This window comes from Microtus oregoni, unplaced genomic scaffold (assembly GCF_018167655.1).
Source record: "Microtus oregoni isolate MIOR12 unplaced genomic scaffold, Mior012 000014F_ref0000157, whole genome shotgun sequence".
Taxonomy (NCBI): Eukaryota; Metazoa; Chordata; class Mammalia; order Rodentia; family Cricetidae; genus Microtus; species Microtus oregoni.
In genome coordinates, this window is record NW_024543073.1 from 17,209,289 (window position 1) to 17,232,061 (window position 22,773).

General features: G+C 41.2%; 1 protein-coding gene across 1 annotated transcript; it reads right to left on the reverse strand.

The window, feature by feature from the left end:
• Positions 1-10,811: 10,811 nt before the first annotated feature.
• On the reverse strand, positions 10,812-22,727 carry Ankra2 (ankyrin repeat family A member 2). The gene is made up of 9 exons (XM_041663686.1): positions 22,172-22,727; positions 19,481-19,861; positions 18,303-18,461; positions 16,233-16,298; positions 13,536-13,633; positions 12,916-13,041; positions 12,384-12,450; positions 11,835-11,915; positions 10,812-11,301 (listed from the first exon to the last, which is right to left on the reverse strand). Exons 2-9 carry the CDS (start codon positions 19,767-19,769, stop codon positions 11,246-11,248), a joined length of 942 nt encoding a protein of 313 aa, XP_041519620.1. The 5' UTR covers positions 19,770-19,861; positions 22,172-22,727; the 3' UTR covers positions 10,812-11,245.
• Between the last annotated feature and the right edge of the window lie 46 nt (positions 22,728-22,773).

Below are 22,773 nucleotides of genomic sequence, written 5' to 3' on the forward strand. Positions count from 1 at the left end.
CTGTGCAGTTTCATAAGCAGGGTGATGTAAGACAAGCGTTGTCACCAACACTTCAGGGCTCCTGTGTTCGTTTACCCCTCAGTTGTTGAAAGACGGGGGATTAATTACCAGGGTGATTTCCTTCACCTCAGCCATGCTTTCCCCGAAGTCTTAACAGGTCATGGTGACATGTTCTTTCAATGTCGTATGGGGCAAAGGCCCCCAGAGGATTATCTGGAGAAACAGTCTGATTCAGTAGTCACTGTTTGCTAAAGGTCACAGACTGAGTGAAACTGCCGGTTACCTTAGAGGTTTTAAGTTTTTAAAAACTTCTACATGTGTGGGGACTTTGCCTGTGTGCTTGTCTGTGTGGTATATGCATGCCTGGGGCTATCGGAGGCCTGAAGAAAGCCTTGAGTACCCTGGAGCCCGAGTTCCAGATGGTTACAAGTCACTGTGTGGGTGTAGAGAATCAAAAATGCCATCTCTCCTGCCCCACTTCAGAGATTTTTATCTGTAAAGAAACCATTTCTGTAGTGTGGTAATGAACCATTCAGAGCAGTTTAGGTCCCTGCCGGACTTAGCTAGGTTTATATATGACCAGCAATCTTTCTTAAGATCACCCCCAATTCCTCAGCTTCTTATATGGAGTCATAAACAGTTTTAACTTTGGTTATTTTTTTTTTTTTTGAGATAGGATCTCTCTGTAGCCCTGGCTGTCCTGGAACTCACTATGTGTTTCAGACTGACCTCAGACTCACAGAGATCTCCTGCCTCTGCCTCCTGAGGGCTGGGATTAAAGGCACGTACCATCATGTTTGGCTAGTTTTAGCTTCTTACTGGCATCTTCCTTTTTTCATAAGAAGATGAAAGTATTTGTCACACTCTTTCTAAAATTAATTAATTAAAGATTAATTAATTTTTATATACCAATCCCAGTTTCCCCTCCGTCCTCTCTTCCCACTCTTCCCCTTCCCCTCACCCCCATCTGCACCTCAGAGAGGTTAAGGCCTCCCCTGGAAGGTCAACTAAGTCTGTCTGTCTCATCATCTCCTTGAGGCAGGACCAAGCCCCCACCCCTCTGCGCCTTGGTCCCACTGCCAGTGGCTTCATATACTGACCAAGTCACACCTTGTATTCAGGGGGCCTAGTTCAGTGCTATGCAGGCTCCCCAGGTGTCAGTCCAGAATTAGTGATCTGCCACTACTTCTGGTCAGCTGATTCCGTGGGTTTCTCCATCGTGGCCTTGACTCCTTTGTTCAGATTATCCTCTCTTCGACTGGAGTTCAGCTGAGTGGTCAGCTGTGGATCTCTGCATCTGTTTCTGGAAGAGGGTCCTAACTTCTCTGGGGTTGTGGACTGTAGGCTGGTTATCCTTTGCTTTGTGTCTGGTATCCACTGATGAGTGAGTACATACTATATTTGTCTTTCTGGGTCTGGGTTACCTCACTCAGGATGGTTTTTTTCTAGTTCTGCCCATTTGCCTGCAAATTTCAAGATGTCTTTTTTTTCTTTTCTTTTTTTTTTTTACTACTGAGTAGAACTCCATTGTGTAAATGTACCATATTTTCTTTATCCATTCTTCATTTGAGGGGCATCTAGGTTGTTTCCATGTTCTGGCTATTACAAATAATGTTGCTATGAACACAGCTGAGCAAATGTCCTTGTGATGTGAGTATTTCTCTTTTGGGTATATTCCCCAAAGTGGTAATCATGGGTCTTGAGGTAGATTGATCCCTAATTTTTTGGGAAATTGTCATGTTGATTTCCACAGTGGTTGTACAAGTTTCCATTCTGATCAGCAATGCAGGAGTGTTCCCCTTACTCCACATCCTCTTCAGCATAAGTTGTCATCAGTGTTTTTCATATTGGCCATTCTTTTTTTTTTTTAATAATTTTTTTTATTAAGAAAAGAAGAAAAAAAACATAAACAAAAAACAAGTTTCCACCTCCTCCCAGCCTCCCATTTCCCTCCCCCTCCTCCCACCCTTCTCCCCCTCCTCCCACCCTTCTACCCCTCCCCCCACTCCTCTCCCCCTCCCTCTCCAGTCCACAGAGCAGTCCAGGTTCCCTGCCCTGTGGTAAGTCCTAGGTCCTCCCCCCTCCGTCCATATCTAGGAAGGTGAACATCCAAACTGGCTAGGCTTCCACAAAGCCAGCACATTAAGTAGGATCAAAACCCCGTGCCATTGTCCTTGGCGTCTCATCAGCCCTCATTGTTCGCCATGTTCAGAGAGTCCGGTTTTATCCCATGCTTTTTCGGTCACAGTCCAGCTGGCCTTGGTGAGCTCCCAGTAGATCAGCTCCACTGTCTCAGTGGGTGGGTGCACGCCTCGTGGTCCCGACTTCTTTGCTCATGTTCTCCCTCCTTCTGCTCCTCATTGGGACCTTGGGAGCTCAGTCCAGTGCTCCAGTGTGGGTCTCTGTCTCTGTCTCCATCCATCACCAGATGAAGGTTCTATGATGATATGCAAGATATTCGTCAGTATTGCTCTCGGATAGACTTTAAAATGCTAATTAACCCAATTAAAAAATGGGGCACTGCCGGGCGATGGTGGCGCACGCCTTTAATCCCAGCACTCGGGAGGCAGAGGCAGGCGGATCTCTGTGAGTTCGAGACCAGCCTGGTCTACAGAGCTAGTTCCAGGACAGGCTCCAAAGCCACAGAGAAACCCTGTCTCAAAAAACCAAAAAAAAAAAAAAAAAAAAAAAAAAAAAAAAAAAATGGGGCACTGAACTGAACAGAGAATTCTCAGCAGAGGAAGTTCAAATGGCCAAAAGACACTTAAAGTCGTGCTCAACTTCCTTAGCAATCAGGGAAATGCAAATCAAAACAACTTTGAGATATCATCTTACACCTGTCAGAATGGCTAAAGTCAAAAACACCAAGGATAACCTTTGCTGGAGAGGCTGTGGAGGAACGGGTACCCTCATCCATTGCTGGTGGGAATGCCATCTTGTGCAACCACTGTGGAAGTCAGTGTTTCGGTTTCTCAGGAAATTCGGGATCAACTTACCCCTGGACCCAGCAATACCACTCCTGGGAATATACCCAAGAGATGCTCTATCATATGACAAAAGCATTTGTTCAACTATGTTCATAGCAGTATTATTTGTAATAGCCAGAACCTGGAAACAACCTAGATGCCCTTCAATGGAAGAATGGATGAAGAAAGCATATTGGCCATTCTTACAGGTATAAGATGGAATCTCAGAGTTGTTTTGATTTGTATTTCTCTGATGGCTAAGGGTGTTGAGCATTTCCTTAAGTGTCTTTCAGCTATTTGAGATTCCTCTCTTGAGGGTTATTTGTTTAGGTCTATACCCCCCCCCCTTTTTTTACTGGATTATTTGTTCTTTTGATGTCTAGTTTCTTGAGTTCTTTGTGTATTTTAGAGATCAGTCTTCTGTCAGCTGTGGGGTTGGTGAAGATCTTTTCCCATCCTGTAGGCTGCCATTCTGTCTTGTTGACTATGTCCTTTGCTTTACAGAAGCTTCTCAGTTTCAGGAGGTCCTATTTATTAATTGTTGTTCTCAGTCTTACTTGTGTTATATTTAGAAAGTGGTCTCCCATGCCAATGCATTCAAGGGTACTTCCCACTTTCTCTTCTATGAGGTTCAGTGTGGGTAGATTTATGTTGAGGTCTTTGATCCATTTGGACTTGAGTTTTGTGCATGTAAATAGATCTGGATCTATTTACATTCTTCTACATGTAGACATCCATTTGTACCAACACCAATTTGTTGAAGATGCTATTTTTCTATTTTATATTTTTAGCTTCTCTGTCAAAAATCAATTGTCCATAGGTGTGTGGGTTAATATCAGGATCTTTGAGTTGGTTCCTTTGGTCCACCTGTCTGTTTTTATGCCAATATCAGGCTGTTTTCATTACTGTCACTCTGAAACAGAGTTTGGAGTCAGGGTTGATGATGCTTCCAGAAGTTTCTTTATTGTACAGGGTTGTTTTGGCTATCCTGGTTTTTTTCTTTCTTCATATGAAATTTAGTATTGTTCTTTCGATGTCTGTGAAGAATTGTGTAGGGATTTTGATGGGTATTGCATAGAGTCTGTAGATTGCTTTTGGTAAGATTGCCATTTTTACTATGTTAATCCTACCTATCCATGAGCATGGGAGATCTTTCCATTTTCTGATATCTTCTTCAGTTTTGTTCTTCAAAGATTTAAAGTTCTTGTCATAAAGGTCTTTCACCTGTTTGGTTAGAGTTAGCCAAAGATATTTTAGGTTATCTGTGGCTATTGTGAGGGATGATGCTTCTCTGATTTCTTTTTCAAGTCATTTATCATCTGTATATAGGAGGCCTGCTGCTGTGGGACAATGCTCTTATACCCTGTTAAGATTTGTCACCTGTATTTTAATAAAACTCTGATTGGTTGTTAGCCAGGCAGGAAGTAGAGGTGGGGCAATGAGAATAGGAGAATTCTGGTAAGAGGAAAGACTCAGTCTGCACCCAGATGCAGAGGAAGCAAGATGAGAATGCCTCACTGATAAAGGTACCAAGCCACATTGCTAACACAGACAAGAATTATGGGTTAATGTAGGCTGTCAGAGTTAATAAGAAGCCTCATCTAATAGGCCCACAAGTTTATAATTAATGTAGACCTCTGTGTGTTTCTTTGGGACTGAATGACTGCAGGATTGGGCAGGACAGAAACCTCTGTCAACAGGCTACTGATTTTTTGAGTTAATCTTGTATCCTGCCGTATTACTGAAAGTGTTTATCAGCTGTAGGAGTTTCCTGGTAGAAATTTTGGGGTCAATTATATATACTATCATATCATCAGCAAATAGCAATAGTTTGACTTCTTTCTTTCCAATTTGTATCCACTTGATCTCCTTTTATTGTCTTATTGCTCTAGCTAGGACTTCAGGTATTATATTGAATAGATATGGAGAGAGTGGACAGCCTTCTCTTGTTTCTGCTTTTAGTGGAATCGTTTTGAGTTTCTCTCCATTTAGTTTGATGTTGGCTCTTGGCTTGCTGTATATTGCCTTTATTATTTTTCAGAATGTTCCTTGTATCCCTGACTTCTCTAATACCTTTATCTTGAAGGGGTGCTGGATTTTGTCTATGGCTTTTTCAGCATCTAATGAGATGATCACGTGGTTTTTTTTTCTTTCAGTTTGTTTATATGCTGGATTTCGTTAACAAATTTTTGTATATTGAAGCATCCCCACATCTGTGGGATGAAGCCTATTTCATCATGGTGGATGATGTTTTTGATGTGTTCTTGGATTTGGTTTGCTAGTATTTTATTGAGTATTTTTGCATCAATGTTCATGAGAGAGATTGGTCTGTAATTCTGTTTCTTAGTTGTGGCTTTTTGTGGTTTGGGAGTCAAGGTAACTGTAGCCTCATAAAAGAATTGGGCAGTGTTCATTATGCTTGTTGTGTGTAATAATTTGAGGAGTATCAGTATTTGCTCTTCTTTGAAATTCTGGTAGAAAGACAGGTGGTGGTGGTACATGCCTTTAATCCCAGCACTTAGGAGGCCGAGGCAGGTGGATCTCTGTGAGTTTGAGGCCAGCCTGGTCTACATGGTTAGTTCCAGGACAGGCTCCAAATCTAAGGAAAAGTCCTATCTCAAAACACAAAAGAAAGAGAGAGAGAGAGAGAGAGAGAGAGAGAGAGAGAGAGAGAATTCTGGTAGAATTTTGCACTGAAGCCGTCTGGTCCTGGGCTTTTTTTGATTGGGAGGATTTTGATGACTGTCTTTACTTTCTTATGAGTAATAGATCTATTTAATTTGTTTATCTTGTCTTGATTCAATTATGGTAGGTGGTACTTATTCAGGAAATTACCCATTTTCTTTAAATTTTTCATTTTTGAGTATGACCTGATGATTCTCTGAATTTCCTCAGTGTCTGTTTGTTATGTCTCCCTTTTCATTTCTGATATTGTTAGTTTGGATGTTCTCTCTCTGCCTTTTGGTTAGTTTGGATAAAGGTTTGTCAATTTTGTTGATTTTCTTGAAGAACCAAGTCTTTGTCTTATTGATTCTTTGTATTGTTTTCTTTGTTTCTATTTTATTGGTTTCAGACCTTAATTGCTGTCTACTCCTTCTGGGTGAGTTTTCTTCTTTTCATTCTAGAGTTCAGGTGTTCTGTTAATTTGCTAGTGTGGGATTTTTCCAGCTTCTTTATGTAGATACTTAATACAATGAATTTCCTCTTAGTACTGCTTTCATTGTGTCCCATAAGTTTGGGTATACAGTGAGGTCAATTTCATTGCATTTTAGAAAGTCTTTAATTTCTTCTTTATTTCTCCCTTGACCTTGTGGTAATTTGGTTGAGCACTGTTCAATTTTCATGTTTTTGTGGGCTTTCTGAAATTAGTGTTGCTGTTGAATTTTAACTCTGAGCTGTGGCAATCTGATAAGATACATGGGGTTATTTCAATCTTTTTATATCTGTTGAGGTTTTGCTTTGTTACCGAGTATGTGTTATGGGAGAACACTGCCCATGCCTGTGTACTTGCATGGAGGCCTGTGAGAGTGCCAGGTATCCCTCCTTTCTCACCTTCTGTCTGTCTGAGACAGGTCTCTCCCTGAACCTTGGGTTCATGTTACCTGGGCTAGGCTGGAAGCTAGCAAGCAAGCCCCAGCCATCCTCCAGTCTCAGCCCCATGTTTAGCTGGGCTTGTGGGCTTGTTATATGGATGCTTGCCCTGAACTCCAGTTCTCATGATTGTCCAGCAAAGGCTATTAATTCCTGAGCCATCTCTCCAGCCTGGGGATTAGCTTTGCGGTCTGCTGTTGGTGACCCCTGCTGGATGTATAGCAGATACTATGTGTAACACCTGTTTTCAGTATCCAGCAACAGAGAATCCCACTTATTAGTGCTTTTTGGTTTTGTGTTATCTGGTTTGGTCTGTTGTCTATATGTAGCCTCAAGTCAGTTAGGAATTCCATGCTCTGGAGAAAAAAGAGAGGAAAAAAAGAATTTCATGCTCTGTGTCAACACATCACTGTCTGTTTCTTACGTAGTTGATTCTAATTCCATTTCCTTGAAGCCACTCTTCACTTTCTTCAACCAATAGCCTAGTTTTATATAACCCAGGGCTGGGGCCAAGTGTCTGTAACATTTAAATTTTATTTAAAATAGATGGAAATAGATAGAAAGAATATTATGCTCAAAAAACTGAGCAAATAGCATGTGCAAAGTCCTGGGTTCCATCCCTAACCAATAAACAAACAAACAAAGAAGTTCTTGGCTTTTTGTTTTGTTTTGTTTTAACCTATGGCTCTCTGTGCACCTGTCTTTGCCTATCATTGAAGTATAAAGGATTTCCTAACTCTAAACCGTATTAACACACTTGATTATAATGTCTCTGATATTAAAAGAGCATTATTCTGTAGTAGTATTTTGTTTGTGCTCTAACAAAGCTTGCCTGAAGATCAGAGGGTGAAGCTAGCCACTAGTTAACCATAGAGGTTTGGAGGTCTGTACAGACAAACAGGAAGTAGTTTGGCTGGGCAGAGAGAGGAATATAAGGCAGGAGGAGACAGGGGTGTGGCCTTTTATTTTGACTGAGGAGTTAGCAAGGTAAGAGGTGGCTGTGACTTGTCTCTTTGTGTCTCTGATCTTTCAGCATTTATCCCGATATCTGGCTTTGGGTTTTTATTATTAAGACCAAGTAGAACTCATGCGACATTATTCTGATGGGCTTGTAGAAAGAATGGGAGGAATAACTGCTTAGAAGTGATGCTTAGCCTTTCTAATAGTGAAACGCTGTGAGTTAAACATTCCAGATAGCATGCATTTTTGTGGAAAGGTCTCTAAGATAGCCTTGCTATCTGAAATAAGTCCTTACCCTCAGGAGAGGCACTGGCAAACTGCTCAGGAAAAAGCCACACAGAGTGCTATAGCCCAGGCTTTTACCTGTCCCGTTTTAGAATTGTACTGCACAGAGTACATACAGGCTTTTACCTGTCCTGTCTTAAAACTGTTCTGCCTGAAAGTTCTTTTCTTTTCTTTTCTTTTTTTTTAAGGTTTTTTGAGACAGGGTTTCACTGTAGCTATCAAGCCTGTCCTGGAACTAGCTCTTGTAGACCAGGCTGACCTTGAACTCACAGGGATCCACCAGCCTCTGCCTCCCAAGTGCTGGGATTAAAGGCGTGTGCCACCACCACCCGGCCTGCCTGAAAGTTCTGTTTGAGGCCCAGAATCTCTAAATGGCAGAGCTTTATAGAAAGCCCTATAGAAACGTGTCCCAAATCCCACCACCGATGTTATCAGTGATAGACTCATGGATATCGTCTCTTGAATGGCTGTCACACTCCATAGCAGTTAAAGGTGTTTGCTGTCAAGCCAAGCAAGCCGAGTTCAATCCTGGAGCCCACTCAGTGGAAGGCGAGAGCTGACTCTTGTAGATTGCCCTCTGACCTTTAAATGTGTGTCATGGAACTTGTACATGCTTGTGAGCACATGCACCCATCTTTCCAAACAAATCAATGTAAAAATTAAAAGAAAAGAAGACAGAGATCTCTTAGCACAGTAGCAGACCTCAAAGAAAAGAGGGATTTAGGCTGATTAACTAACTGAAATGGTGGTAAAATGTGGAAAGAATTTCTTGGACTGAGGGCCCTAACCTAGAATAGAGGAACAAACAATTCAGGCTTCAGAAGCCCTGCAGTTTGTCTCAGAACCTGTTAAGCAGAAACTCCTTGTTTTCATCTTAATAAGTCATGGAAAGCTCTGGATTTGCTCAAAAACTGTGAGATTTATAAGTGGGGAGCCACACCAGCCAAAGACTTCCTCAGAGGCCCTGATGAGAGGACAAAGGGAACTGCAGTTGTGTCTGTGTCCAGAAGTGGACTTGGCAAGGACAGTTTAGGGCTGGGGCCAGTGCCCTTCAAAGGAGTCAAGGTCCAGGGACAAGTTCTTCCCACTAGGCTGTGGCTGTGAGCCTGAGCTATCATCCCATGTTCTCTTTGCCAACACTGTCAGACTTAGCTTTCCACTGACCTTGGCTACCCTGGTCCCCTGCACCCAGCAAATAGTATATCTGATGTTTTAGTTCTTAATAAATTTGCTTGGCATCTTTAAGTCATCAGCTTCTGCAAGACTGGTCCCAGCTATTGCTTTTGGCTTCTCTATCTGTCTTCTCTATTTCTCATCTCTGGTCCTCCCATTCAACAATCCCTTGCCATTTGGGACCCGTATTTCTGCTGGTTTGGGTTATTTATATAGTTAAATTGCAATATGGATGTAAAAAATCAGGCCAAGGGTCAGGGAGATGACTCAGCCAATAAGGACTTTTGTTGCCAAGCCTGAGGATGTGAGTTCAATCCTAGGAACCTACATGGTGGGAGGACTCGTGTGTGTTGTCCTCTCACCTCCACACATTCACATGTGCACACACACACACACACACATTCCTCACAACATAAAGATAAATGGAAGTAATAGGGCCCGACCTAACAAAACCAGACTCGAGATGAAAAATGTTAATAGAGGAGGGTCACTCTTTCAATGGCCAAAAGGGAAGAGGCCACCAGAGACACTCAGAGTGAGATCCCTGGGCCACTGAGTGGTATCTCCCCCATTGGATGAGCTAAGCAGCCTCCAGATGGACACCGGTGTATGTACAGTAGTCAACAGCCCTCAGTCTAGGGAGAGCTGCTTGGCTGAATTCAGTTCATTGCCAAGTAATAAGGTGCCAGGCTTATGACTTCTCATTGGTTATCTTGTTGATTTCAGTGTAAGGATTATGTACATTGTGGGAGGCACTGAGGTCCTTGTGCTCACAGATCAGCACTAGGGGAACCTAGAATGTCAAACACACAGGCTTTTTCCTTCAGAGAAAGGGACACATAGCCTGTTATCCACCCTGAAGGCTGGGAGCAGACTTCTTAATAAAATAGCCTGATGACCTTTTGTGCTATCTTTATCGTTTTCAAGATTTATTGTGAGCTTGTCCACCTATGGAACCTATGGAAGGGGTCACATGTAGTGATCTATAGAGCCCATCTTTATGGAAGATGTCACAGGTACTTTAGAAAGGAGTTTCAGTGCATCATGCCTTAAGGTTTATTGTGCACCTAGACTGAGTTAATTATCATCAGGAAGGTTTTCTATAAATTGTGCTATGCTTAAATATCCCTAAAATAAACTATTTAGTGTCAGACTCTCAAAGTTTGACCAACACTGACTACTTAGTCATGTTGAAGACGTTCATGCCTCGTCTGCTGGCTGTGGCAATTGCAGAGACCCTCACAAAGTATATGGATGGCCCTGTCGGACAACACCAGATTTGCATATAACTCAGTAATTTTACCTAGCAGTACCTGTAACACAGCTTTTTAAAAGTTTATGTGAAAGAATATTTGTCTGTCTGTTTGTAGGGCACACGTGCATGCAGTCGCTACACAGAAAGAAAGCTGGATCCCCTGAAACTGGAGGTACAAATTTGTGAGCAGCCGTGTTGGTGCTGGGAACTGGATCCCAGTCCTCTTAACGGCCAAGGCATCTTTCTAGTCCCCCTTGATTCTCTTTTGTTTATATTATCCGGATCAAGTTTATGTGGTTACAACTGATATAACACCTACTTTTCAGATGAAGGGATTTAACTCAATCAAGTTTCAGTCAGTCAAATCACTTTCTAGTTCACGGTTCCCTCTCCTAGGTTTTAGTAAAAGGTGAGCTAATGGTACTCGTCTAGTAGGGTTAAAGAGCATCTCACTTCTCTTTCATAATTAATGACTTTTTCTTCTCAAACCTACCTCTAAGAGAAAAATATTCTAAATTACTTTTAGAAATGACCATTAATAAATCAACAAAGTATAAAATCAAAGAGCTAGAACACAAACAGACAGCAATAGTATTTTATTTAAACATGATTTCGTAAACCATCACACTGTGTACTTTTTAATTCAACAAGAACATTATTCCTCCCTCCCCCCAGACTTACAATAAGCCCTGTGCAAAGTCAAAGAGTTAATACAAGAGTGAAGATAAACAAGGTGGAATTTCTCAAAGTGTCAAATTGTGGTACTTGATACAAAGACACACAACCAGCTGTACCATAAAAGTTTACATGCCATAAGACATTCATTTATAACTTTAAATATAGAGTAAAACATATTTATTTAAAAAAATCAGGGTTAATTTTAATATAAACCAGTGAATTATCCAAAGGAATATTTCTTAAAACTCACTAAAACCCAGCAAATATTGCAACTGAGGTAAAATTTACATGTAAACAAAACCATCATTTGTAAGGACGCAGGAGTGCAGAGGCCACATCACTCCTTGATGTTCTGAAGCAGCTTCAGCAGATGTGACTCAATGACCTGCTGAACTGCAAAGACAGGCCACCATGGTCACAGCACAGAAACAAGCAAAACCGAGCAAACAAAGGGCTGGTCTATAAATTCAACTTAGCCCTGGTATTTTGTAAAATGAAGTTATTTCTAAGCAGGACTCATTTATAGTCTGAGGACAATGTGCCATAGTCACTCTTAAAATTAAGGCTGTTTCGAATTCAGCAACTGCCTGAGCTTCTGTGTTTTCTATACTGAGGTTTTATCTTTTTTTTTTAAAGTAAGAACTCCAAAATACATAAATAATTTTTATGAAAACATTTTTGAAAATCTTGCAAATACTGTCCGCTTTTCCTCCAGTGACCATTTGAGTTCATGAAAAAGTCCAATAAATGAATTCATTTCTTAACTTTATAGGAATCTGTTCACTTTGCACTCCATGAAAGCATATGTCTGGAGTTAAGATAATATAATGTTTTATGCAAGAAGCAATGAAAAAGCTTTGGGTCACTGGCCTTTACTATATATAAGGCTTTCCTAAGATGAAACCCGAGACTTTTAAAATACTCACCACTTCTATAGCCCAGAGCCACAGCTAAATCCATAGAGTTGTATCCAGAATCTGTTTCAATTGTTGGATCAGCTCCATTTTCTGTACCAAAGCAGAAAAATCTATATAAATAAAATGAAAATGCAAATGTGTCTATTCCTGGCTCATATGCAAATGGCTGAACAGATCTTCAGCCACCCTGGAGGCATTTCCAACATGCTCATACAAAGAACCGGGTGCACGGGCTACCCAGGGTGCACTGGTGGGCGGACAGGATACCCAAATGTCTCTAGAGTAGCCGCCACTCAAACAACTGGACAACACTCTACAGGAAGACACTGTGCACACAGGACACAAGGGTGACCCCAGATGTGAGCGGGAAGGGCAAAAGCTTCAAGTGCAGGGGTGGAGTGTGAGGGAGCTCCTCTCCCAGGGCAGTCCTGTGACAACGGAAACCTAGGGGCAGACGCCAGCAGGGTAATACATCCAAACACCAGGTGAGTTCCTCTTACGGGAAACTGAAGATGAGATGCTCGCAGGCTCCTAGTGACGGCTCTGTCACCTGCTTACCTAACAGCATCTTCACACACTTCACGTGGTTCCCATGGACGGCATACAGCAAAGGTGTCCCGCCGTTCTGCAGGGGGAAAGTTGGCAGCATTTTCATTGAGCAAGAGCCCATCAAATGCTGCTATGAAACTGGGCATGTAAAAGTAGTTTAAAATAACATTAATATTTTGTGAAAAATGTCACAAATAATTGAATTTATGACATTAAGTTGCTCATCCTAAATAAATACATTTTTTTCTTCTAAGTCCTTATAAAGCTAATATCTCCCTGAAATCAATTAAATACTAAAAGTTATTACAATAATTGTATTTTATGTATTTATTTTTGAGGCAGGGTTTCAAGTAGTTCTGTGGTCTTGAAATAGTCAAGATAACCTTGATCCTCTTGTGTCTACCTCTTGAGAGCTATCGTTCACTACCAAGCGAGGCACTGGAGATTGAACACAGGGCCCATGTGTGCAGGCCAGCACGTTAACAGTTAACAACGGAGGAACGGCCTTGTTACAGAATTTCAGTTCAGCGTGTGGACTCACCCAGTCATACTCATTGACATCAACTCCACAGTCAAGCAGCATTTTGACGATATCCGTGTAGCCCTTACTACAGGCCAATGACAGGGCACTTTCTCGACCTTTTCCTAAAAGCTGGGGATCTGCACCCTGCCATGGGGAGTGAACATAGACGACTTCAATTAACTTAAACAAGAACACTTGTTTCTGTCAACATGATTACAGTTTAACAGTGAGGTCAGACCACCTTCTGGGATTAAGGAGGAAATAACAGAAACATGATACATGTGCTTGTAACAAACTGCCTGGATGCCTTCCTTCCTCCCCCTCCAGCTGCCTCAATCCTCACTCTCCTCCACTCTGGAAAACGGCCCAGCTCCTCCAGAAGCCTTTCCTCCAGGACCTGTGACAGCACTTCTGTTCCTGCTGCACTGGGGGCTGGACACTCAGCCCCTCTCACTGATTTATGGACGATTAGCACTGCTTTCCCAGCTAGACCCAGGTTCCGCAAGGACAGTAAAGGCAGGGATTTATTCTGTACTCTCAATCTTCATGTCTAGTTGGCTGCAGACATAAAGACTGCACTAAAGCTTCAACTGGGCTCAAGAAACTACACATACACATTTTCTGAGCATTTTCCTTACATTCTGAAGTAGGAACTCTACCACAGCTATTTGCCCGTGTGCCGCAGCCCACATCAGGGGAGTAAATCCTTCTTCATCCGTGTGATTGATAACATTTTCTATTTAAAAGAAAAGCAATTTTTGTGATCTAATTTAACAACCACATATTAATATCACTTTGAAACCACTGGTACTCTAAAATCTTATGACTCAATGACATTCAGGGAGATGACTTTGTTGACTGAGGTCTGGATGTGCTGCTGTGACTGTCAGTCTGGGCATGTTAGATGTGCCCTACTGTAAAGACGCTGGGCCCATGGGACACATTCTGTAAAGAAAGCACCACACACAGTATCACGTAGGGAACGGTTGTCAGCATCGTCTCAGGGACAGGGAACTCAAGATAGAATCCTGGCTCTTTCATTTTCTAGTGGTTCGGTTCTGGGCAAGTGACTTAATCTCTGTTAAACAGAGTTTAATAGCTTGCTTATCTCACAACATACATGGGAAGATCACAATACAATGATATATGATAGCCCTTAGCGTTACCCGAATGTATACTTAAAGCTTCAGCAGTTTTCAAAAGCTACCTTCCCTCTAGCTAGCATTGCTGCCTGTGATTCTCCTTCATTCGTGCACTTGCTAGCATAAAATGCAGACTGGCTAATCTGAAACAGTATCACACAATTCCTCCTTTAACCTCATTCTATTCCCTGAATGTAGCCTAATAGTTATAAACTGGATAGCTTTCCCCCTACAGTTATTCAGTAGGTTGAACATGAAATTTGTACTTTTTTAAAAATTTATTTTTATTTTTTAATTATGCATGTGTGGGGTGGGTATAGGTGCATGTGAGTGCAGGTGCTGGTGAGAACCAGAGGCATCAGCTCCCCATGGAGCATTAGGTGGGTGGAAACCACCTAATGAGGATACCCGCTCTTAGGTTCTGAACCATCTCTCCAGCCCCTGACAGCTAAGTAGAAACAGAAATACATCTAAGTCTTAGGAAAATAAAATTCTTGGATCATGCTCTCATAATCAACAATAATGGGACACCTAAATTAAAAAAAAGCAAGTTTTCTTACTCTCTATTACACTAAAAAGTATTTCATATGCATAAAAGATTATAAGAAAGGAGACCCTGTAAATTTTGGCATAACAATGGGTGGTTTCTTTAATCTTATAATCCTAGAGTGGGGAATCTTTTCTAAGCAGGATGTAAAATTCCAAATTCAAAAAGAAGAAAAATTTACAATTAAAAATCTGAAGAGGTCATGCAAAATGGACAAACTGGGGAAAATATATCAGGGAACAACAGAAGTCAGTTTCTTTCACTTTGGAGTTAATATGACACAAATATACTGTGGGTAGTTCACATAAAAAGAAACAATGGGATTATAACAAACATCAATGGAATTACTGTGAGGTACCATTTTCACCCACAGATAGCAAGAATTAAAGACTCACTGCATCTATGACAGTTTGGGGAAACTGCAACTCAACACTAATGTGAGGACAAACATCGGCAGAGGTACGGGTGTGCTCTGTGGCAGAACTCTGGCCTAGCCCATGTGAGGAGCTGACTCACTACAACGAAAACCATCTAGTTTGTGACGTGATATACTTATGTATGAAAATTTACTCAGTGGGTATATTTATAAAAAAATGCTAGGATTGCCGGCAAACATTTGTAATCAGCCAGATGAATAGTTAAAAGAACAAATAAAAATCATAGTATATGCATATGCATTATAGTGGAAAAGTATAAAATGACTGGGTGTAAAGGTACGCACTTATAATCCCAGCACTCAGAAGGTGGAGACAGGAGGACTGTGAGAGGGAGGTCATCATGGACAACACAGTGAGAATCTCTGTCAATAAAAAGATCTCGGGGCTGGAGAAACGGCTCAGTGTTTAAGAGCAGTTCATGGTTCTTGCAGAGGATCTAGGTTCCCAACACACACATGGTGGCTTGAATCATCCTAACTCCAGTTCCCAGGGATCCTCTTTTCACTTCACAGGCCCCAGGCATGCAAATGTTACATATACAGGCAAAACATGCATGTGCACACATGTGCAGGACACACACAGACACACAGATCTTTGGTATGCTTAGCAGAACACCCTTCAAAATATTAAATGAAAAAAAGACACATTGTAGTGTATGTAAGATTTTCTTGTTTGTGTGCCTAACAAAAACACATACATATTCTCAAATATAACCCTAATTGGAGATGTTTTCTAGAAAAATTTCCTGAAAATACAAAAAATTTACAATGTTTTGGAGAAAAGTAAAGGAAGCTAAAACTTTCTTTTTTATTAAATTGTGATTTTAACTGTATGGATTTTGTGCTTTGCATGTATATATACATACTACATGTGTACCTGGTACTCTTGGAGGCTAGAAAGAGGGCATCAAATCCCCTAATCCTATATTTACAGATGGTTATGAGCAGAAATATGGGTGCTGGGAACTAAACTTGGGCCCTTTGGAAGAAGAGTCAGTGCTCTTAATCTCATAACCATCCTAAAACCCCAAATTTTATACTTTATATTACTTAAAATTTTCTTTTTTTGCTATCCATTATTATATATTTGGTGAGATTATACAACTTCTTTTGTCTTTATAGTTTCCTATAAGAAAATAACAAACCCAATAAATTCAAATGAATATTTAAAATATAATCCTTAAAACCAGATCTTGTTCAATACGAGTACCTTGTTCAATACGAGTAGCCAGGTAGAGCATTTCTCCTTGAGCTGCCAACTGGTGGACAGACAAAGCTGCAACAACATGATAAAATCCTTCAAGTGCATCTCGGTACACAGCTGTTATGCCATGGTGAAGCCAGTTTTTCCCAAAACAAAACCCACCATTTTATCATTTAAGCCTAATAAAGTATCAAGTATTACAGATAGTGTTCTCTGAGTACTGACTCATATGTTAATATGACATCTGTAAATTATTTTTGGGCAAAATTTATCCTAAAGAGTGATTGAGATACCTAATTTTTAACATGCTACTTCTGTATCCAAACTTCTGAAGGATGCCCAAAAAGACACAACAATATTCGTTTTTGTTTTTTCTCTTTTTTTTAAAGATTTATTTATTTATTATATATAGTGTTCTGTCTGTATGCTTGCTTGTATGCCAGAAGAGGGCACCAGATCTCATTACAAATGGCTGTAAGCCACCAAGTGGTTGCTGGGAATTGAACTTAGAACCTCTGGAAGAACAGTCAGTGTTCTTAACCTCTGAGCCATCTCTCCAGCCCTTGTCTTGGTTTTCTTAGTGATTCCACTTTTATACTTGATTTTCCTGAGAGAGGGTCTGACTATGCTGCCCAGGCCAAAGCTGATCACGTAGACTCAAGCAATCCTCCCACCTCAACCTTCTGAACAGTTGAAACCACAGGGATATGCCAACCCTCCTAGCCTTTTAAATGCTACATACATGTATTTTAAATTTATGCAAGTAGGTGTTTTGCCTGCAATACCCATAGAGGCAAAAGAGGGCCTCAGACTCCCTCTATCTGGAGTTACAGGGGTTGACAGGCCAGTAAGTCTGGGAATCTAACCCACGACCCCTTGAAGAGCAGCCAGTGCTCTTAACTGCTGAGCCATCTCTCTAGCCTCCTAAATATTTTTATTTTGAAGTTGGATGAGTTTTCTTAACATTAGGAATGAGTTCATAAATAGACAACTGTCTGTGTGAGAGTTTTCTTTTTCGTTGAGGGGGGAAATTTAATCTTAAAGACAGTGTCATTACGCAGCCTGGACAGTGTTAAAGTCCTAGCTCAGGCCCCTGGGCTCGGGGACTGCAGGTGTGACCGCCATGGCTGGTGAGATCAGTCTATGAGTAGAGGTTTAGCTGAGGCTAGTTAGCATGCTAACTCTGCCTAGCTGATTAAAACTTTTACTCATAACATGGGGCACAGTTTTTAGCTTTTTATTATTTTTTTTCCAGCAGAGAAGGTGTATGGTTGGAATACTATCAGACAATCTCTTTGAGAAGCACCTTTAAATACTACCACCTTTAGTGATATGACTGGGTAGTCTTAATTCATAAAGGCAACTGTGCGGCACACACACATAAGTAAACTAGAAATGGCCCACAAGTGGAATTAGAACGCTTGAGGAAGATTCTTCCTGGCTCAACTGCTACAGTTCGCAGTTCTGAAATCTGGAGGGATTTAGGATTCCCAAAGACCAAGATTTCACCAGGCTTTAGAATATACACACATTTGCATCATGGTATCAAATGTAGTTACTATCCTGTTAGCTGGTTTTCTCTCATTCAAATACTCATGCTTCCCTGAATAACTATTAGCTAATAGAGAAACTTTATATCCTATACAATGACTTGCACTCAAAGGTTTTTAAATAGAAATTATTTAATTTTTAGTACAAAATATTTCTTCGTCTGTGAAATAAGTACATATTTACAAAATTAAACATTATATAAGTTAAACATGAAACCCAAAGAATACAAAAACATTGATATCTTAATTTATAAATAATTCACAGTAATGCACTTCTTTATGGTAAAACTATAAAGGTTTTAATAATATTTTAAACTGTATTTGTTTGCATAGAGATATAACAGTGAAACATATAAAAACACATTAAAAAGTTTCAACTTATTAAAGTGAATCTATCACTTAAGCTTTTAAAACTAGATTGTTTAAATTTAGTGAAACTGCTACTTCAAAGCCAAACTCCTAATATGTAACTGCATTAGTTAATTACACTAGCAGTAATACTTCAGAACATTCTTCGCATACTTACAATTTGCTAACAGAGGTGTGGTGGAGACCTCATTTCCCCTGTGCTTGTTGGTTAAAGTCGTAGACTGTTTTATGGGTGAGAAATGTTTCGTCGTAGAAGGGGTGTAGACATGCCTTACTTGAATTCCAGGAGAAGGAGATGTATGGATATTGCACTCAGCTAAATAAACAAATTAAAATAGTATTTTAATGACAAAGCATTCTAATAAAAGTGTCAATGTTCGCATGAAAAAATGTATGAGGTTTAACAGCTTCAATTCAAGTGTTTATCAGGTGATACTAATTTTGTATTGGTCTATACTACTACAGTGTAAGTTCTACAAAGAAATCAATGTTGAAAAATTTTATTGAGGCTAGCTTTAAGATTAACAGATTACAAAGCAACTTTAAAGTATGCTGACAGATCACTAAATTAAGTAGTAGAAGCAGATGTAAATTGGTCATGAAACAGGAAATAGTAAACAAAGTTTAAAAAAAGAAAAGGAATAATGTTCTATTATTTAAAAACATACAACTAGGCTGGGTGGTGGTGGTACACATCTTTAATTCCAGCACTCAGGAGGCAGAGACTGGTGGACCTCTGAGAGTTCAAGGCCAGCCTGGTCCACAGAGCTAGTTCTAGGGCAGTCAGGGCTATACAAAGAAACTGTCTCAAAAAAACAAGAAATAAATAAAAAGACACAACTAAGAACAACTGCATTAGGGAAATTGTAAATAAAGGTCAGGCAAAGATTTTATTTATTTGTGAGACAGGGTATCACTGTGTATCCCTGGATGGCCTGGAACTCACTATCTAGACTAGGCTGGCTTTGAACTCACCTGCCTCTCCTCTCAAGTGCCGGGACTAACTAAAGGCATGCATCACTACACCTGCTTAGACAAGGAATATTTTTGAAAATTAACAGAAACTTCATGCTGGTTTCTGTGAGATTCTAGAAAATCTTCCTAAAAGATGACTTTCAGGCTCTTCCTTAGTTCTGATCTCATGGCAGAGAAACCAAAATGGAGCAGGGCAAACGAAAAGGGAATGTAGGGATCCGGACCATAACTTCCAGGAAATAAAAGGGAATGCAGGGATCTGGACCATAACTCTCAGGAAATGAAAGGGAATGCAGGGATCTGGACCATAACTTCTAGGAAATGAAAGGGAATGTAGGGAGCTGGACCATAACTTTCAACCTTTAAATAAGACAGACGCCACTTCCAGGTCAGAGTTCACTTGATCTTGAATATTTTTACTATCCTCTTCATTTAAGGACTTCACAAATCGAGAACATACGTTCATATCAAATCGGTTTGGCAATATGAACTTCATTCCCATGGCAACACCCTGAGCTGACCCTTCTTCTGAGTTTGGGTCCAGCTGGTGCTCAATTTTGATGTCTGGCATGCCAGAGAGACTATAGCTACTGGGGCACTCTTCCACGATCAGCTGGGCCCCAATGTCCAGATTTGCTGATGTAGCCATGGTTTCAATAATTAAAGCAGTTCTTCATAGTTTCTTCTTGGTGTTTCAAGGGTGTGATCCAGTGTATTCTTGGAATTGGGATACTAAAATATCTGTAAGGAAAAATTTAGAAAATTTAAAGCAGCATACTAACTTATGAACATATACCTGCAATTGCTGTCAGTCACACATCCAAACAGTGTTCTTGTGAGCCTTTATCCATAATACACAACATTCAGAGGTAGGTATCTGCCTACGAACTCAAGCTTTGCCATTAGCTGTGTGATGTGTAAGAGTTACTGAACCTGACAAAGTCTCATTTGTAAAAAGAGATACCGCCATTAACTCACAGGATCCTGGAAAAGGATGAGGAAATACAGTAGACCTCCATCACTGTGTCCAACACATTTTAGTCGTTTCTACCCTTTCCTATATCTGACTATTGCCAAATGTTACAAAACTTACTTAAAAGTTAGTTATTCCACTTATGTGTTTGCATGTGTGTGGGAACACATGGGCCACAGGATGCATGTAGAAGTCAGAGGACAATCCCTTCTATCATATGTGTCTCAGGGACTGAACTCAGGTCATCAGGCTGGTCAGCAAGTGTCTTTACTCACTGAGCCATCTCTCCAGGCCTACAAAATTTACTTTTAAAGAATCAAACGTATATTTGTAACCTTTTTTTTTTCAGAGTAAACATAAACAACTTCATGTGAGTTTAAACGAAAAATAAAATCTGTAGATTATGGACTGGCATCACAGGATAAAAAAGTCCTAAATACATAGTTCCTTGAAACAGGAAGAAATGAACATCCAGTTAGTTTTTGTCATGTGACAGCACATTGCACCTTGGACATTTTGAAAGGGTGCTCAATGTGCAATGATCAGAAGTACTTGGAATTAAGAGAAAAATGAATTAATCATGTGCCCACTGTTCAGTTTTAATTTTAAAATCATTTCAAAAGATTGATTCTGCTGTGCATGAAGCACTAGAGGGCAGGAAAGCAGTCTTCCACAGAGACATGCACACCAACTGGTTATGGAATAGGTGGAATAGTCCTGAAAACATACATATGAGTAACAGTATACAAGCCAGGTGTGATGGCTCACACCTTTAACCTCAGCACTTGGAAGGCAGAGGGAGGTGGGATCTCTGGGAGTTCGAGGCCAGCCTGGTCTACATAGAAAGTTCTAGGACAGTCAGAGCTACAAAATCGAAAGACTCCAAAATCCTTAAAAGAGACAAAAAAATAAATAACCAGACAGTGATGGTGCACGCCTTTAATCCCAGCACTCATGAGGCAGAGGCCGGCGATTTCTGAGTTTGAGGCCAGCCTGTTCTACAGTGTGAGTTCCAGGATAGCCAAGGGGATACACAGAGAAACCCTTTTTCAAAAAACTCATAAAAACAGATTGACCCTCATTACAATTTTCTGAGCAGAATGGGCAGGTAATTATGTTCACCTCAGAGGAATCCTGGGAAACACCCTGCTCTACCAACTCCAGCACTGCGCCCATTAAATGAATAAGCGGCAATAAAAGAATAGAAAACTCCCAGGGGAGAAATGAAGACACACTATAGTCAGAAAAAGTATCAACGAAGTCGTTACATTTTGTCAGAACCAGACAGAAAGTTAGTTCAGTGACTGAGTGATGGAGACATAGAGAGAAGACCGAGTCTTTTTAAATAGACACCGCATGAAGAACCATTTATTGCTAGGCACTGGTGGGTTGAGAGCAATCCCATCCCCCCTCCCCCCACCTCCAACCCCGCCCGCCATCTCCCTGAGGGGATGGCACGTGTTCCTTTGACAGCTTCCTTCAAATTCCTATTAAGGAGGACAGATGGAGGCCTTTTTTTTTTTTTTTTTTTTTTTTTGAGACAAGGTCTGACTTTAAAGTCGAGCTCGCTGGCCTAGAGCGCACTGTAATATGCCTGCTTCTGTCCCAGGAGTGTTGGGATTAAAGGCGTGCGCCTGGTGCTAAAACCACTCTTCGAGGCCACAGCACACAAGGCCTACCTGGTGCTCCATGTCTTCTGATCTTAATTTCAACCATGTTTTACATTTCCTTTCTCACATTTTTCTAATTGGATCTGGTTCTCCATTCTCAACACGCACTAATCAGATGTGCTAGAACACAAATTGTATAAATTTCCCGAGACTCGATCATTTATGAAACTGAGTAAAAACAGCCATCTCTAATGTTCTTTGCAGCCCCTCTAGGACAAGTCAAGGTTTCAACATGCGGAATTACCGGTCTTTAAAGGGAGAACAGGGAATGCAGAGGGAACGCTTATCTAGATTCTACTCCAGGGAGAAGCAAAGACGTTGATATGCCAAAACATGAAATACAGGAGAGGGAAAAACGAAATGACAGAGGACGAGAAAGAGTTAACATAAAAGGGTAGGTAGGCTCACCTGCCAGGGCTAAGGGAAGCTTAGGGAGTCTAAACGCGGGCAGTGGGCACCGACTCCGGCGAAGCTAACCGCAGGGGCTCCGCGTTCTTCCTAACTCTTGAAATTGTCCACGAGAGGAGAAAGGTGCTATATATATTTTAAATGAAAGCTGTCTCACAAGCGACAGGTGTCCCGGAGGGCGTTCCCGCTCTGTCTCCGCGGGCAGAGCTCGCTCTCGCGTGGCGAGCAGATCCCGGGACAGGGACCGTCCGCCGGGTGGCACGACCACCCAGACCGCAGGCGATGCTCCGGTCCGGCCGGGGCCAGTAGCCGATCGGTAAAGGTCCGCAAGCCCGGCCTGCTTCGGGCCCAGACGTCACTTCCTATTTTTTCCTCTTCTGGAAAAAGCCCAGAGCATTCAGCGTAGGCGAGACGACTTCCGGGGATTTCTACTTGCTTCCCTTGCGCTCCGCAGTCGAGGCTCTCAGAGCACTAAGGGTCCTCTCGGTTCCGGGTCACCAGAGAAAGGCCCGGGATCCCTCCCCGGCTGCTCCACCTACCAGCGCTCTTTCTTGTAGTTCTGGGTCGCGCACCGCTTCTGCACATGCGCCATTACGTCATCT